Below are 15,181 nucleotides of genomic sequence, written 5' to 3'. Positions count from 1 at the left end.
ATATTTCTTCGATTTAGTTTTAATTATAATTTTCTCGTTATAACGCATACGCCCCGTGGTTCGTGCTATTCAACTTATTTATGACTTTGTGTTTTGGTTCAGCAAATTTAATTAAACTTCATTTTATGGCCATTCATCAAGTGTGCGTGTGGGAGTACATATGCATACATATGTTTGTATATAGGAGTGTACACTGCACAATTATGGTTAGACATTTAAATAATATTCTTTTTGGTTCAGACAAATTGCCCCAGATATTTGTTCTTTTGTAGCGGAGGGCGTTTAATAAATTTCGGAAAAAGAATGAAAATAGAAAACACTGTCTTTTAAGGTAAGAATTTATAGAACCAATTAATAAGGACCTCTCTGAGCATAATATAATATTAAACATAAATTATTTCTTAAAAATCTTTATAATTTATGCTTTGAAAAACTTTTAAATCTTACCTCGTAACTTGGTCAAACAGCAGGACTCAGACCAAAAAGGACTCTTTGATTTTTGTTTGTTGCCTTTCCTACTCATTTCTGCCGCTCTCTGCCTCTTTCAGGACTGTGACTGTGACCGAAAAAGAAAACTTCTAACGAGTTTCATTTTCGGGTTTTTCCTCTCGGCCTGTCAGTTTCCAAGAGGGCAGATTTTTTGCCTTGCCTTCTGGTGCTCTGTTGTGTTGTTTTGTGTGATTTATATCACAATTTACTCGCATTCGTTACCCGACATTGTGTCCGCCTTTGTGCCACAATAACTACCTCAGTGTCCACCCAAAGCCGAACTACGCGGTTGTTATTGAATTACTTGCGGTGCCGGGAACTCACCTAGCGCTCCTCTTCGCCGACATATCCTTCGAGTATTTTGGTATTGCCGTACTATTTCCAAGTGGCGGAGACACGGCCAGAACTGTCGATGATAAATCAACGTGCTAACGAATTTTTCGTTTGCTTTCGCTTTTTCGGCTTTTGTTTCGGGAGCAGGATTCTTTTGGGCTAACAATACCTCAAGCCTTTTGTGCTTCGGCTTGGGACTTGGACAGGGGCGGCTGTATCTGGGAAGGAGCGCTTCATAAATTGCCAGCCAGCCTTTGTTTCTCAAGATTTTTGCTTGAGTTATTTTTAATTTCATTGCGCTTGCAATTTCTCAGTGTCAGTGGGAGGGCCTGAAAACCAACCTGCCACAGACAGAGATGAAGCGAGCGGAAAAAAGGAACTCGAACCAGCTCGAGTGGCTCATTAGCTTTTGTTGTGGCTGGAGTACGAGAAATACAAGAAAAGGAATGCATATTTTCCCTTCAAGTTGATGCCACTGATAATCATTTTCAATTGTTGATGGGCTGTGTTTAATTAAATTAGCAACACTCCAGTAATTAAAGGCTGCTGCTCTACCTCTGCCCTGACTCTAAAGTCCTTGCCAGGGCATCCCTTTTTTGTGGCGAACATCAATCATATGCCAAAACACAAATACGAGCAGAAAGCAAAGCTGACGAAAAATAGAAAGAGAATTTCTAACTTTTTACTTTCTGTGTCAGCCTCAAGAAGATTTATGGCCAAAACGGGAATGGGAGGTGGCCCAATTGGTCGCTCGACACATGTGAGCCAAAAAAGTTGCAAAAGTGTTAGACGAACCAAACGGGAAATCCCCTAACCGGATCTAACAAATGTAGTTTTGAGTCACATTTGGCCCAAAACATTCAACTGATTGTTTAAATAAATGAGTCAGTACTACCACATTCTGATGCTGGATGGCCATTCTATTGATTTTGCATTGCAACTTGTCGCTCGCCCCGACCCAAAGTCCCCCTGACAAGCCATTGATGGATGGTGTTGGCTTTTCGGTCAGGGCATCCTTTCAATCGATTTGGGAGCGTTAATTTACTAATATATTGCATTTTAGTTTAGTTTTTATGGCCCGCATATTTTTTGGCCCACACACCCAGCCAACAATTTCTTTGGACGAAGCTAACAAATAGTTTGCAATTATCCTTTCTAAAGAAATGGGTTTCCAATACAGAACAGAAATTCCCCCTCAGCTTTGACGAGGGTTCTGGAATGGAGTCTCTGGACTCACTCAGACCATGTCGAGCTTTTGATTGAACGACCACATAAACATTTGACCGCCATTCCTCGCATATTTACAGTGCGTATCATATTTTTATAGAAGGTTTTTCTGAAAAAAATATTCTCATGCTTTAATCTGTGAAAGCTATTTTTTAAAATTTGATTACATCTTTATTATAATTCCTGCTTTTAAATCTTAAAAGTATTATATTAATTTCCTTTACCGTATCATAAAAATACCTCATCGGGGACAGCCACTATATATGTTATGTGTGTATCACATAATCGATAATCATAAACATTAGAGCTTTAAACTTTATATCCTTGATGGCCCGACACTTTTTATAAGCGACTTGTCCACAATTACTGATGCTCCTTTGGACGTTGCAGAAAAATAATGGCCAAAGGTAGCCGCTTAATGTGGCATGAAACTAAAAATAAGACTTATATTTTCCCATTTGATTCTTACGGGTAATATTTGAGGCTATCGAGTGGTCAGAATTTTTGATATTCGAGTAGCAGCTGCTTCATTACTTGGTCTTCTTTAACAAGTCCTAACTTATATGGTAAACAGAAGCATGGATTTTCTCATCTTCCTTGATTTTGGCCACAACTTTTTTGGCCAGCTTCAATTTGATTTTGTCATTAAAAAGTTTTTAGCGAAATAATAAAGTTTGTCAGCGTGGAATTCAAGGACCGGGGAAAAAGTAAGTAACGGCCAAAAAAAAAAAAGAAGGAAAAAGTAAAAAAGGAAATCACAGTCCAAAAGTGGCCAATGAAAGTTTTCATTTTCCATTTTCCATGTAAAGCAAAAGGCAGAGGGCATCCATAAAAGACAGATGGCCGAAAGCAAACTATGGTCTGCTGGCGGAACCAAATCTTAACGCTTATCTTCGTCGAGTCAGAGATATGTCCGATATGTCGAGGCTTAAAATGCATTCAGTTCAACCGAAAAAAGGTTATAAATTACCCAAAGTCATCACTTATTTGCCCTGAGGATATAAATTAAATTTTTGATTCGGTCGAAAAAAATTGATTACTTTTTTAATTGATTCTGTTTGCCTGGCTACTGCCACGAGTTTTTCTTTTAACTCAATTATATTTTATTGAAATTGAAAATAATATTTTAAATGTGCGAAATGCACCGGAGGACAAATTTGTAACAACATTGAATTATTTGTGATTTTAAACCACACGCAATTTAGCAATAATTTTAAAGCCAAATTAGTCTTTTTTCAAAGCCAATACCTTCCAGATATTTTCCAATTTATGGTCAGGATTTGATACACAAATTAGTATACAACATCAAAATTGTTTTCATGCATTGTTATGTTGTGTGCTTGAAGCTATCTTGTTTATGGGTCAGCAGTACTTTATTACCAGCATAAAGTATTCACAGGTAAATTCCTTTAGCTTGGCAGGTAGAGATTTCTCCGGACTTATTGAATTACATGCAGCTCTGGCCGATGCATAATTCAATTAGCATATGGAAAAAGGGAATATCCCCGTGTCCGACATGACGTATGCGCAATGCGAGCCATGGGAGCAACAGCCCGACCCACATCCTATTATCAACAATGGATGGAAAGGATACAGGCGGAAGCTTGGAAGAGGAATGGCATTGAAGCTGCTACGTTATGAATTACATTTCAATATGCTTCAACGTGTTCATCATTTATTAAGCCAGTCGGGGAGCCCTTACAGTGCCAACTGGCAGTGCCAGGTAGCGAAATGCCAATAAAGGAGCCGAGGATCCTTGAGCCAGGCCTGGCAAAGGCACCATAGTCCTGACGCGCTGCAAACAGGAAGTCGGAATGCTGCCAAGATTCTACCGACGAGTGCTCAGCTCCGTTTGCAATTTCCGTTTTGTCACATTTGTCTAACTAAATGGAAATTTATGCAACTCTCCTCACTCAGGGCCTGCACTCCTCCACTCACCATTACTTGTGATCCTGGAGCTGGGGTCCTGGTTGGTTAATGCTTTATTCACGGTCCAGCGCTTAATGAAAGAGTCATTACACTCATTCATTCATTCAATCGTTGATTCATTCATGAGCAGAAAAGAGCGCGTGTCCTTTGTTTTCCACAGTTCCCAGCCGTGGCTGTCTCCTTGGCTCTTGTTGTTGTCGTTAATTAATTGATTTTCATTGATTCCTGGATAGCATTAATCATACGCCGGGTTGGCCCATTTACCATGCCCCCTGAGACTATTGTTATTTTGTTCCTCCATCAGCTGCTGACGAATTCCACGCCCTCTACTCTATCGTCGTAGAAACTTTTCAACAGTGCTGGTGCGTTGCAGTTTTTTGTCAAAGTTTTTCATTAACGCTTCACTTAACAGGGCGCACAGGACACAGCCAAGAACACAATGACTAAAAGGAAAAACTTGCAGCTGCTGCAAATTAAAAATATTTTGCAAATACTTGGAAAGTTTCAAATCAATCACAGTTTGCTGAAAACGAATTTAACATTATAAAACATTGAGCGAATACCTATCTACATTAAGATAGAATCGACCATGAATTTTGCCATTAGAAATAATTTTTGGTTCAATAATTATAATAAATCATAAGATTAAACTAATTTAATTGCATACTTGATATTCAAATGAGTTTCTCGTGTTCGAAACGCAATTAAAATAAAATAAACCAAATAAACAGCATAGAAATTTTGCACTTGGTGACGCATAAATAAGTGATTTCCGCAAACAGCATACGAATTTTGCATAATTCATGGACAAGATTTATGTGCGGTAATGCTGCCTAAAATATGCATAAGCTCAAACCATACCTATATAAATAAATAGATATATATTTGTATTCATTTATGAATGGTGGACAAACGAACCGGAAGGCCTCAAAGTATCAGCCAGTCCCAGAGCGCGCCTGCCAACGCGGCTTAGACCGAATCAATTAAATTGGCCTGTGGCCGCCTGTTCAGTGTCCAGAGAATAGCCATTTCCAGCTTAGTGGTTGACGTTTTGACAGTTTTATTGTAAGTCGTTCATGTTTAACTGTTTAAGCGAGGACTTACGGATTTTGTGACGCTATTCTAATTGATTAAAATTGAATCAGCCGTCTGTGATATAATACAATTTCTCATACAATGTCAATGTTAAAGATTAAATTGAAAAATTAAATTAAAACAAGTCAGCTTATATTTTTTACTATCATTTAATTACTTTCTAGCCAGTTTTATTGCCATTAAGCTGACATAACTTTTCTTCTATCACGAAATGATGCATATATCTTTAACACTAAAATTATTTGCATTACACAATTATTAAAAAAAAATTAATAAAATATATTATTTTATTAATATGTTAATTTTTTTAGTTTTAATTTAATTTTATTCAGATTTATTTTTGTTAAAATCTTTGAAGCTTATTCAAAATAACTACATACTTTTTACATTGATATTTCCAGCGGCACCTATTTTTAAGCTTGACTAACAGATGGCGCTGCTGTATGTTTTAAAATTCTAACCAAGAGTGGATATGGGTATCTTTTAACCCTCTACTGAATGAGCTGTAGGGTCTTTAATAATTATGTTTATATTTAAAAATAATATATATTTTGAATTGGAGGATTTGGGGAAAAGTTTTGGATAAAAAAGAACAGAACAGCCCCTGATTGTAGTTAAAACGATGTTTTGAGTTTGGGTTTGGCCTTGGATTTACTCTCAAAGTTGGCGGATTATCGCAGCGGTCAACGAATGTACTCTTATCGGTTTCGGAAATATATACACCCTCGATGTTTTATTTATTAACTTCCAACAACTGCATAATCGAAACCGGAATGTTTTTTCGTCTTCCATTAGAAGATATTTTACATTTCTATCATGCACGCGTTGCTAATAAAAATGATAATGTAACGCTACCTTATTGTCAAATTAAATATATTTGATAAACGAAAAATGTATATTCTGTTAGAATAAAATAATAAAGCAACAACAAAGAATTATTCAATTGACATGGCTTTGAAATAAATGCGCTTGTTTGTATGCGCTGGAGTGTTACCAATAAACTATTTAAATTTGTTGTTTTTTTTTTAATTTGATTAATTGTAACCTTTTCCTTTTAACACAAAACTAAATAAAAAACATTATTAAGATCTTGTAATACAATATAGTTTTATTAAATACATTATGAATTTCATAAGATTATCCTTTATAATACGTTATATCTCAATCACAAGAGAAATTACATTCATAGCTATAGTACATAGTACAAGTAAATGTGACAAATTTCAAGTCGTCTTAAATTTTGAAACATACTAACTAAAGAAACAGTATTGATTAATGAAAGCGCTTTATTAGTGATGGTTTCCTCTTGTTTGTACAACCTAGAGTTAATTGGTAATTACAAACTAAAGTAACAGCTAAAAATGATACACATTTTTGTACAAAACAGAAGCGAGCACTCTCGGTTTCAGCCCAAACGAAACCTTTTGAGGATGTGGTATAAATCATTGAAATAAAGCTTATGGAAATGATGATGGCAATGCTGGCATATCTTAATGTGACTTCATTTAGTGGCAATACATTTTGCTTGTATAGAAATCTATATACAAAAGCTATCTATATACATTAAAAGTCTTTGCAACTGTCTCTATTATTGGGGTTTTGTGTCTGTGGATCTTTTGGAGACTCCGCCGTCACTCGAGCTCTCCGTGTCTTGATCCTTGGGCGCTGGCATTAGTTCACCCACCGCAAGTTTATTGGGCAGGGCATCAGGGGTATTTATGATGCCGTAGGGTCTCAGATGATAGATCAAATAGTCCAGCACGTACATTTGGTTTGGCGATACGTAATGAAAGGATATGGCATTATCTGAGCAGCAGTCTAGGCCCTGAAATAAACAAAAATTTAATTTAATCTTGACATAAACTAATTTAAATGTTAAAACCCACCTCATCAGTTTTGTAGAATATGTATTGCCAGTACCAGAACTTCTTGTCTGTGTGAGATGGAATCAGATGATGCTCCGGAACAAAAGGAAAGAAGCGACCCCGTCCATTGGAATCACGGGAGTCTCCGGCCACTACTTTCACATTCTCCAAGCACTTGCCCATCTCCACGTCCTCGGCGCCTGTGTTATCTTGCTTGCAGACCTTGCGATTGGGCAGGGCCTCCACCACAAAGCGACGCACTGCCTCCCGGCTGAGAACGTAGCCGGCACCGCCGGACATGTAGCCCTGTTTCACGTACGGCTTGAACTTGCAGCCAAAGTATACCGGAGTCTCCGGGTTGTACGGGTACAGCATGTAACGCAAGTTCTCCACTATCGTGTACGTGTCATCGTCGGCCTTGAGAAACCAGTCGGCATCGTTGATATGGTGCTTGTAGATATACTTGTACGCTTCTTTCGTCTTGCCCCACAGGTTGTTCCGGCCCTCGCCCACGGGCAAGGCTACTGCGTCCAGCTCTGCATCCTTTTCCGAGCTCATAAAGATCAGCTTGTTGCACCGCTTGCCCCAGGTGCGCTTCACATGCCGGGCCTTCTTTTGGTGATTACTGGGATTCGTCATGATCCAGCAGAGGATGCGAACTTCGCCGTAGAGCTTCTCCGCGATGGTCGAGTTCTCGTGAACGTGCTCATGGGTGCCCACATCCTGTTCCGGCCCCGTCAACTCCATCATGTCGTGGCTATGGTGGGCGTCGTTAACATCGCCATGCCGGTGGCCATCGTAGGGCATAAACTCGCCACGTTCCGGATTGGAGGTGTACACAAACAGCTCTGCCAGGCAGAAGCCAACGACAAGGCCCACGATCAAAGAAACAAAGGAGCGTTTATTTGAACGTCCTGGAAAAGAGAAGATTGCTTTTCAATACAATTATGTATTTATATTTAGAAAAAGCCAACTCACCTTCATTTAGTATGGACCTTCCTAGAAGACTATTGGCATGCATTTGGCTATAGTTTTTGGGTTTCCGTGCTTGGGGTTAGAAGGAACTGTTAGTGACTATCCGTCACTTTGAGGACTTTGTGCTTCTTTGGTTGCGTTTCTTCAGCTTGGCAATCCACTCAACTTACGTCTTACATCTTCTGCAAGGTGAAAAATTTAATTCCCGCTTTAGTTACAGATGCTTAAAATAATAATGTCGAGGTAGTGCGTGGTGGTTTCCAAAATGCATCTACTCTCGGATGGCAGTCGGTCACTAGTGTCAACTATCTGAAAATTATACTGGCGCTGTGCTCGGTTCGGTTACCTAAACTGTGTTAATCTCATGCAAAACGTGACAATTGCCTCCGTTCGGAATTGCATTCTCCGACTGCCGCTCTACTGATAAATATTTATTTCACTAAAAAAAATCATACCATTTTAGTTATTCTTTTTTCCATATATTTTGCACGTTGGTGGGACTGTTTGTTTTGGAGAGTTTCCTCTTCGAGATAACAGGCAACACGTTGCTGGTTGACTTTTTGGCATAAACAAACAAGGTTTATACACCGCCGAGTGTCTGCAACAAAATTTAGCCATTTTCGAGTCAGTGTCATAAAATTAACGGACAACATAAAAATTCCCTATACATATTTGAGTTCTTGAGAATTTGTTCCCCTAGTTGTTGATAGTTTGGCAAATAAAAAAGCAATTACACCTTTTGCACTATACTAACGATAACTTTGTTGTTATTTTTTTGAGTATTTCAGATGATGTCATTGAACTGGATTTAATATTAGTTAACATCTTTAGTTTATTTTACGATCATTCATCCCGCCCGGCAAAACGTCATCTTGATTCAGTCTATTTGTGTGCATTTGTTGTTTAGCAAATCGTTGTTAGCACTCACTCATTAATTGTATTTGTTTGATTACAACCACAGTCGATGGCAGTAAAGCAGCTGCCACTTTATGATATTATCGAAGCTGGTTGCAATTTCAGAACCGTTCTGGTCGAGACTTCGTTGCTGAATGCAAGTATGAACCTCAACTGCAGACTTTATTAAATAATCTGCATATGTTATTAAACAAAAAAGGCAATAATGAAACGTGTTTCTCACTTTCCACCAATGGCCGTAAGCACTTTCTGTTATGAGTTTTATTCACTAGTTTTTCTTATCAATAGCAAATAATTATTCGTTATCATTGAAGTGCCCCAGAAGACCAATTCGGCTGTAGATGGCTTTTAATGGGTCAGTTTTGGTTTGATAAGAATTTTCTATTAGTTTGTTATGGATAGGATTCCAAGGAATTCCCCTTATCAAAATAGCCTCCTGATTAATCATTGCCTCTTCAACTTGTCGATTCAACTTATATTTTCTATACAAGTTTCTCAAGCAGGAAGCCTGGTAAAAACAATAAACAATTTATAGAATTCAAGACTTCAAAAGCCGAATTTGTATTTTCATTCATCATTTCCTACTTTTCTTTTCTTGCTTTATATTTAGAGTTCACTGTAGCTGCACTTGTCTTTAATATAAAAGACATAATTTTTATTTGATCAGCTGCCTCATTTTAGATCACTTTTATTCAGTGAGCAGTATTCAACTCAAATTTTTACCTCACTATTAATTCAGTTACCAAAGTGTCAAGTTCTTTGAGAAATATTTCCCAAAAATGATCAAGCTTCCTAGGACAGCAGAAAAAGGTTAATTTTATTCTCTAGAATATTAAAAGTTCTTTCTATAAAACTTTTAAATTTCAGTGCCAGTGAGCCAAATGATGCTGGTAGTCCTCCTGGGTCTGTTGATTTTCATTGGCCTGGCCAACCGTGTTTGCAGTCCACTGGAAATCGATGAGTTCGACAGCTTCAGGTTGAAGGATCTCCACCCACCAGGTCAAGAGAGATGAGACCCTGAACCAATGCGCCGTCATAAAGTAAACCCAATTGTCGATGAACACGACGTAACAACGTGAGTTTCTAAAACCAACATACTCGCATAGGTTGGTGTGTATGTGGGTGAGAGAGTGACCCCAATTGTAATTGCAATTTAATTAATTTAAGGCTTGAACATTTTGCAAACCTCCAGCGCCGTTCCAATTGAATGACGATTAAACGCAATTTAGCAGCAATTTGCTTATCATTGTGGAAAAACTGAGGGAACTCCAATGCAAACCTGAATCTCTATTTGTGTTTGGCAAATCTCATCTGAATGATACTATTTAAGCTAAGCCAAGTCTAGCCAAGTTAGAAACTATCAATTTATTTTCCAAACGCCTAAGTTGAAAAATGAAAAATCCTCTTGTAAAATAATTATACAATTCGTGGGTTTTTTGCCATACGATTGCAAACTCATTTGGCAATGAGCCCACCTTTTGTTTTATCTATACATTGTCTATCATTATTCTTTTATTAATAAATTGCCATTGCCATTGTGGCGTCGTTATCATAAATAATGCCGCTATCAGACCTTGAATTCTACAAAATAAATAGATAAAACTTAGTGCTTAATTTCATATTAGTATAAATTAAACTGGGCCTTTGTATGTAATGATTAGATTATGCTACCGTCTAAACATTTTGTAATACTGTTAAGATAAGATTGGTGTACCAAGAGAATTTTCCTAAAAATCTTGTTACCAACAAACTTGGCATATACTCATGCTCCAATATATTTACTACATATGTGTATGATTAATAGTTCTATTTTAAGAAGCTTTCTCTTATGTCTCTTAAGCTTTCAATAAATAAACTATTTTGGATTCAATTGAAAAATTTCGCCACTTAATATGTTAATATATCAATCGTACCTAAATGAATCCTATTAATTACGACTATTATGTAAAATTTGAAACTATTGTGATTGCTTATTCTAATGGATAGTAGACATCTGTTTTTTGAAAAGCAGCCAAAACACACTTTTTATTATGTCATTCAGTTAATAGATTCGATTTCATTGCCCTATACTCACAGTAGCGTGACATTCTGTTCACAAAAGCCATAACCAAGCCATAACCAGATGGCGAACCAAACCAATTGTTAAATTGTTTTGTTAGGCCGCTGTTCCTCTGAGGGCAATAAAGCCAACCACGCTCTGTGGTCCAGCGAATGTTTCAATCTACGGTTCTGCACTCATATTGTTTTTATTTATTTTATTTTTTTAAATACAAAAAACATATACAAAGCACTTTATTATCCGCAATTGTGCGTTATACATTCTGTTTCGTTCTCAGTTCACATTCAATTGATAAAGTTGTAGAGACCGAAATAGTTTGCGGCTGGCTATCAAGTGGAAACTGCTGGTCAGTCGTACACAAGTAATTTTTATCAAATAACTTATATTCTCAGCTCATTTCCGTTTCGAAATCTTTCTGATATCATACCCTTATCTGCTTTTCTTCTAGTTTACCAAGAGGAGGATGGAATAGTAGTTTATTTTTAAATGTGGGAGGCGAAACAGCTTGTTTTCAATAAGGACATCCATAGGCGAGGTCAAGGATTTTGGTGAGACCCTCAACCATGGCACCATACTGTCATAAATTGAACTTAATTGCCGATGGGCACGATTGAAAAACGTGAGAATAGAAAACCATACATGTGGGTGGGGACCCCAATGTTTGCTTTCAAAAATGTAAACTGACATTTTTTTTCAGTAGCTTGAACTGAAGCAACCCAAAAGTATGCATCAACATTATGCTAGTATATAGTACCGGGTATAATTCTTGGTCGAGAAATTCCCTTTTTTTATTGTTTTTTTCACTACATTTATAAGAATTTCTTATCAAATATACATATAAATATTCACTATTCATACGAAACTCAATTCCGCTTAAAAACTTTCTGAGTCACACCCTTATGAAATCAAAGATTACAATTTTAATATGCAAAGCTACTAAAAAAAATGTAGTTAAAGTTGTTTAATTTTCAGTTTAAATAATCATCAAGAATCTAGCTATATTTGTTAGTCACTCTTATATAAACAGTAAAATGACAAAAACAGAGCAAACAAAACCTTTGATTTGATTGATTGGTTAACGATTCATAATCAATTTTGAATTAGAAATTGGCAACAGATAATTTGCGACTGATTGATGAAAGATATCTAGGTTTGTTCTGAAGCAGCAAAAAAATTTATTGTTTATTAAGCCCTTGGGGGAATTCCATTTAAATAAGAATGCTAGGCAAAGTGGCGCGTTGACCCAAAATTAAGTGTGACTCGAATAGCACTCGGTTGATTAAAATTTTACACTCTGAATTGCCAACATTACAGCCAAACTGACAGGCGCTTAAGATTGCAACTGCACTTGAGATACGGACCAGTATGAAGACTTCTCCAGCAGAAATCAACGCTCTACTGTCATGTTCAAGTACTGCTTTAATTGAATGATAATGAATGCGACAAGTCGCTGCCGAGGGGTCAAGTGGTCCGACAGTTTAATACCCTATTTGTGGGCTGGACAAAAATTAATCTACTTGACGACCTAATGTTTATTGTGTGGAATAATAGTACTTGTCTAGTATCTAGTAATAAGATAATAACTTTTAAAAACTATTTTGTAGTTTTAAAAACTTGAAAATGCGGTAGCTGTTTACTTTAATTATTTTCTGTCGGAATTAATATTTGTTCAGACTATATTTGTTTTTTTTTTTAAGCAGAGATATGCAAATGTTTACATAGTGATAACTATGGGAAAATGATTAAGCCCTAAAATGTGTATTAAAGCTAAGTAGTCTGCGAGCAGTAATGGATGCATCAGCTGGCGGGAGAAAGCAGTGTGCCTTCGTTATCAGTGCCACTGAAGTTGCATATCAATCATGGGTGCAATCTACATACGAATTAGGAGCAACAACAATGAGCCACGCTAATCAGAGGAGCGTCCGACAATCACATGTGCTTCACAGACTGGGGCCGCCATGTAGCGAAATGAGGGAGCCGCGCGGAGGAGACGCCCCCATGGATGGTGGACCCACAAATAAATTAAAGTAAATGCATTTGGATGCAGACAAACCACCCCCGGTTGCCATGGTGGGTCGGGTGTGGGACAGAGGGGCGTATGAGCGTTACTGAGCACATAATGCGACAGAAAACAGCGGAAATGACGGCTGAGAGAGCCGCCGAATGGAAGCGAGAGAGTGAAGGAGAGGCAGATGCCTGCACGGAATGTCAGGGTATTAAAAATAACAACAACTGTCAGGATAACCGATTAACGAATACGGAACACACTGCATTTTAAGGATATTATTTTTTTTTTATTTATTAAATTAACTCTTTTTAATAAAATTTTTATAGCTTTTCGAATGCTTTTTTTAATACTTTTGGTAGGGGCATTTTAGGCCGCCTATATCCTTCCACTTCCTTTCTCACATGCGCTCCAGTTGGATACCAATTATTTTTTTGCTCGCCGTTAAACTTGTTTTATTTCATTTTGTTTGGCTGCTCTCCCAGTGCCAAAAAGCATTTTTGCTCTTCGCAAGCTTATTTTTTATTTCCTCGCGTGCAGCTGCCTCTTGCGCTTTATTCTCATTCGTTTCTGTTATTTTGTTTGTATTTTGTTTTGACACAAAAATGCAATATTTCTGCTGACCAAATTATTTTGCGTTTCACTTAATTTTCATGTAAGTTTTCATTGAAGTATCACTTCGGCCGCGTCGACCCAACTTACAAATTGATTTTTTGCACAATCTCTGGCATGTTTTCCAAGCCGCAGGACCCTCCCGAATTGCGCTTCTAGATGCCAGCGATTCACTCACGTTTTTCCGCCACTGATAATTGCCTGGCGCGTCATTCAAGCAATTGAAATAGTTTTAATCGAGGTACTCAAAATGTTTAATTAAACTTTTTTTCCGCCCCGTCCGATGGCTACGAGCGTATAATTGAAGACGTCCGAACGCGGCGACGGCGAGCAAACAACAAAAACTTTCTCACCGCAAATTCTCCAACGGAGAGCCGTTCTTGCGTGTTCTCCTCCGCGCAGCCGCTTCTGAGAGAGAGAGAGAGGAAGAGACTAACTTTAATACTAGCAACTAAAAATGCCGGCAATAAGAGCCGGCTAACAAGAGCAGAGAGCGGTGATAAAACTTAAATGGGGGAAAATGCCTAAAAATAAGTATTTATGATAAGAGGGAGAGATTTATTTGGACATATTTAAAGAAATCTTAAAATACAAAATAAAATAAACAAGAAAAATAAATAAATGAAATTGGTACATTCAATGCACTGCCAAAAAATATATTCAATTATATTTTAATGTTTATTTAATATATAAAATTAAATTCGATAACCCGCAAGAGAAGAGATTGATAAGATTGCTTTTGAAACATACCTATAAATAAATGCTTATGTTAAGCTGATGAATATTTATAAAAAGAAATTTTGAGATCTTGTTCAAAAGCATTTAAATTTTAACATCTCATGAGTTATACTTTCCTCTTACCTCTCATTAGTATCTTGGGAGAGCCTCAAAAACAGCTGTTGGGAAATATATACTGTCTAGGCTAGGGGTTGTTTTTAGGGGTTGAAGTTCACGATCATGATCTCTCTTAATTTTTACGAGAATCTTAAACCCATTTATTTTTAAAATATCTTAAATTACATTTAAACAAAACTTCACGTAACATTTTTAACCAGCAATTATGATATCAACTCATTGACCATATCATATATTGATATTTTAAGGGGTGTCATCATTGATAACGAAAACTGGTTAAGCCCATACTTACGTAATCGTAAATAGGGTGTTATTATATTTGCAACGCATTTACCAACCTTGAATTTGAATTTTTGATCAGCCAGGTCTATGAAGACATTGTGGTTAGTCCGGTAGGTAGTCAGGCAGTTTAAAAAGTTTAATTGCTGGTGTATATTTCATTTAGAAGCATTCCCATTTGATATTATCGACTACCAGTAACAGTGTGTACAAACCAGCGCCACAATCTTGATAAGACAACTTTTTTTTCAATTCAATTAGTTCGAAGTGACTTCACATCGATGTGGTCAACAAAGGTGGAAACATGTTTGTCAATATTAATTTTTTTTCAAGTCATAAAAATACAACGCAGAAACGGTATAAAGAGAAATGCTTTCATAAGTTAATGTTCAAGGTTGCATAAAATAAAATTATCCTGCTTCGCGGCTAATTTTGAAAAGAAATTAAGTTTGAAATATATTTAGCTCACACTTATTTTTTGTGGCTAATTTTAGCCGCTAAATTTTTGAAAATCAGCCAATTCAACAACCAAGAGAGTTTTGG

General features: G+C 37.0%; 1 protein-coding gene across 3 annotated transcripts; it reads right to left on the bottom strand.

Annotated features, from left to right (window-relative positions):
• Positions 1-6,163: 6,163 nt before the first annotated feature.
• On the bottom strand, positions 6,164-13,844 carry C1GalTA (Glycoprotein-N-acetylgalactosamine 3-beta-galactosyltransferase 1). 3 transcript variants are annotated; one of them, XM_017240307.3, is made up of 4 exons: positions 13,595-13,844; positions 7,917-8,095; positions 6,960-7,852; positions 6,164-6,898 (listed from the first exon to the last, which is right to left on the bottom strand). In XM_017240307.3, exons 2-4 carry the CDS (start codon positions 7,957-7,959, stop codon positions 6,662-6,664), a joined length of 1,173 nt encoding a protein of 390 aa, XP_017095796.3. In that variant the 5' UTR covers positions 7,960-8,095; positions 13,595-13,844; the 3' UTR covers positions 6,164-6,661. The 3 variants fall into 3 exon arrangements, with proteins under 3 accessions (XP_017095796.3, XP_070133447.1, XP_070133446.1); XM_070277346.1 differs by having other exon boundaries at positions 13,683-13,844; XM_070277345.1 differs by lacking the exon at positions 13,595-13,844 and adding an exon at positions 8,842-8,974.
• Between the last annotated feature and the right edge of the window lie 1,337 nt (positions 13,845-15,181).

Source organism: Drosophila bipectinata, chromosome 2L, assembly GCF_030179905.1.
Source record: "Drosophila bipectinata strain 14024-0381.07 chromosome 2L, DbipHiC1v2, whole genome shotgun sequence".
NCBI classification, from domain to species: Eukaryota; Metazoa; Arthropoda; class Insecta; order Diptera; family Drosophilidae; genus Drosophila; species Drosophila bipectinata.
This window is presented reverse-complemented; position numbering and strand designations above follow the sequence as displayed.

What these genes read in the sequence shown, in the direction of transcription:
- C1GalTA (XM_017240307.3), bottom strand. Translation starts at nt 7,959, where the DNA reads ATGCATGCCAATAGTCTTCTAGGAAGGTCCATACTAAATGAAG. An exon ending in AAGGTCCATACTAAATGAAG is followed by an intron (nt 7,853 to 7,916) that starts GTGAGTTGGCTT and finishes TCTCTTTTCCAG; the next exon opens with GACGTTCAAATAAACGCTCC. An exon ending in TATTCTACAAAACTGATGAG is followed by an intron (nt 6,899 to 6,959) that starts GTGGGTTTTAAC and finishes TGTTTATTTCAG; the next exon opens with GGCCTAGACTGCTGCTCAGA.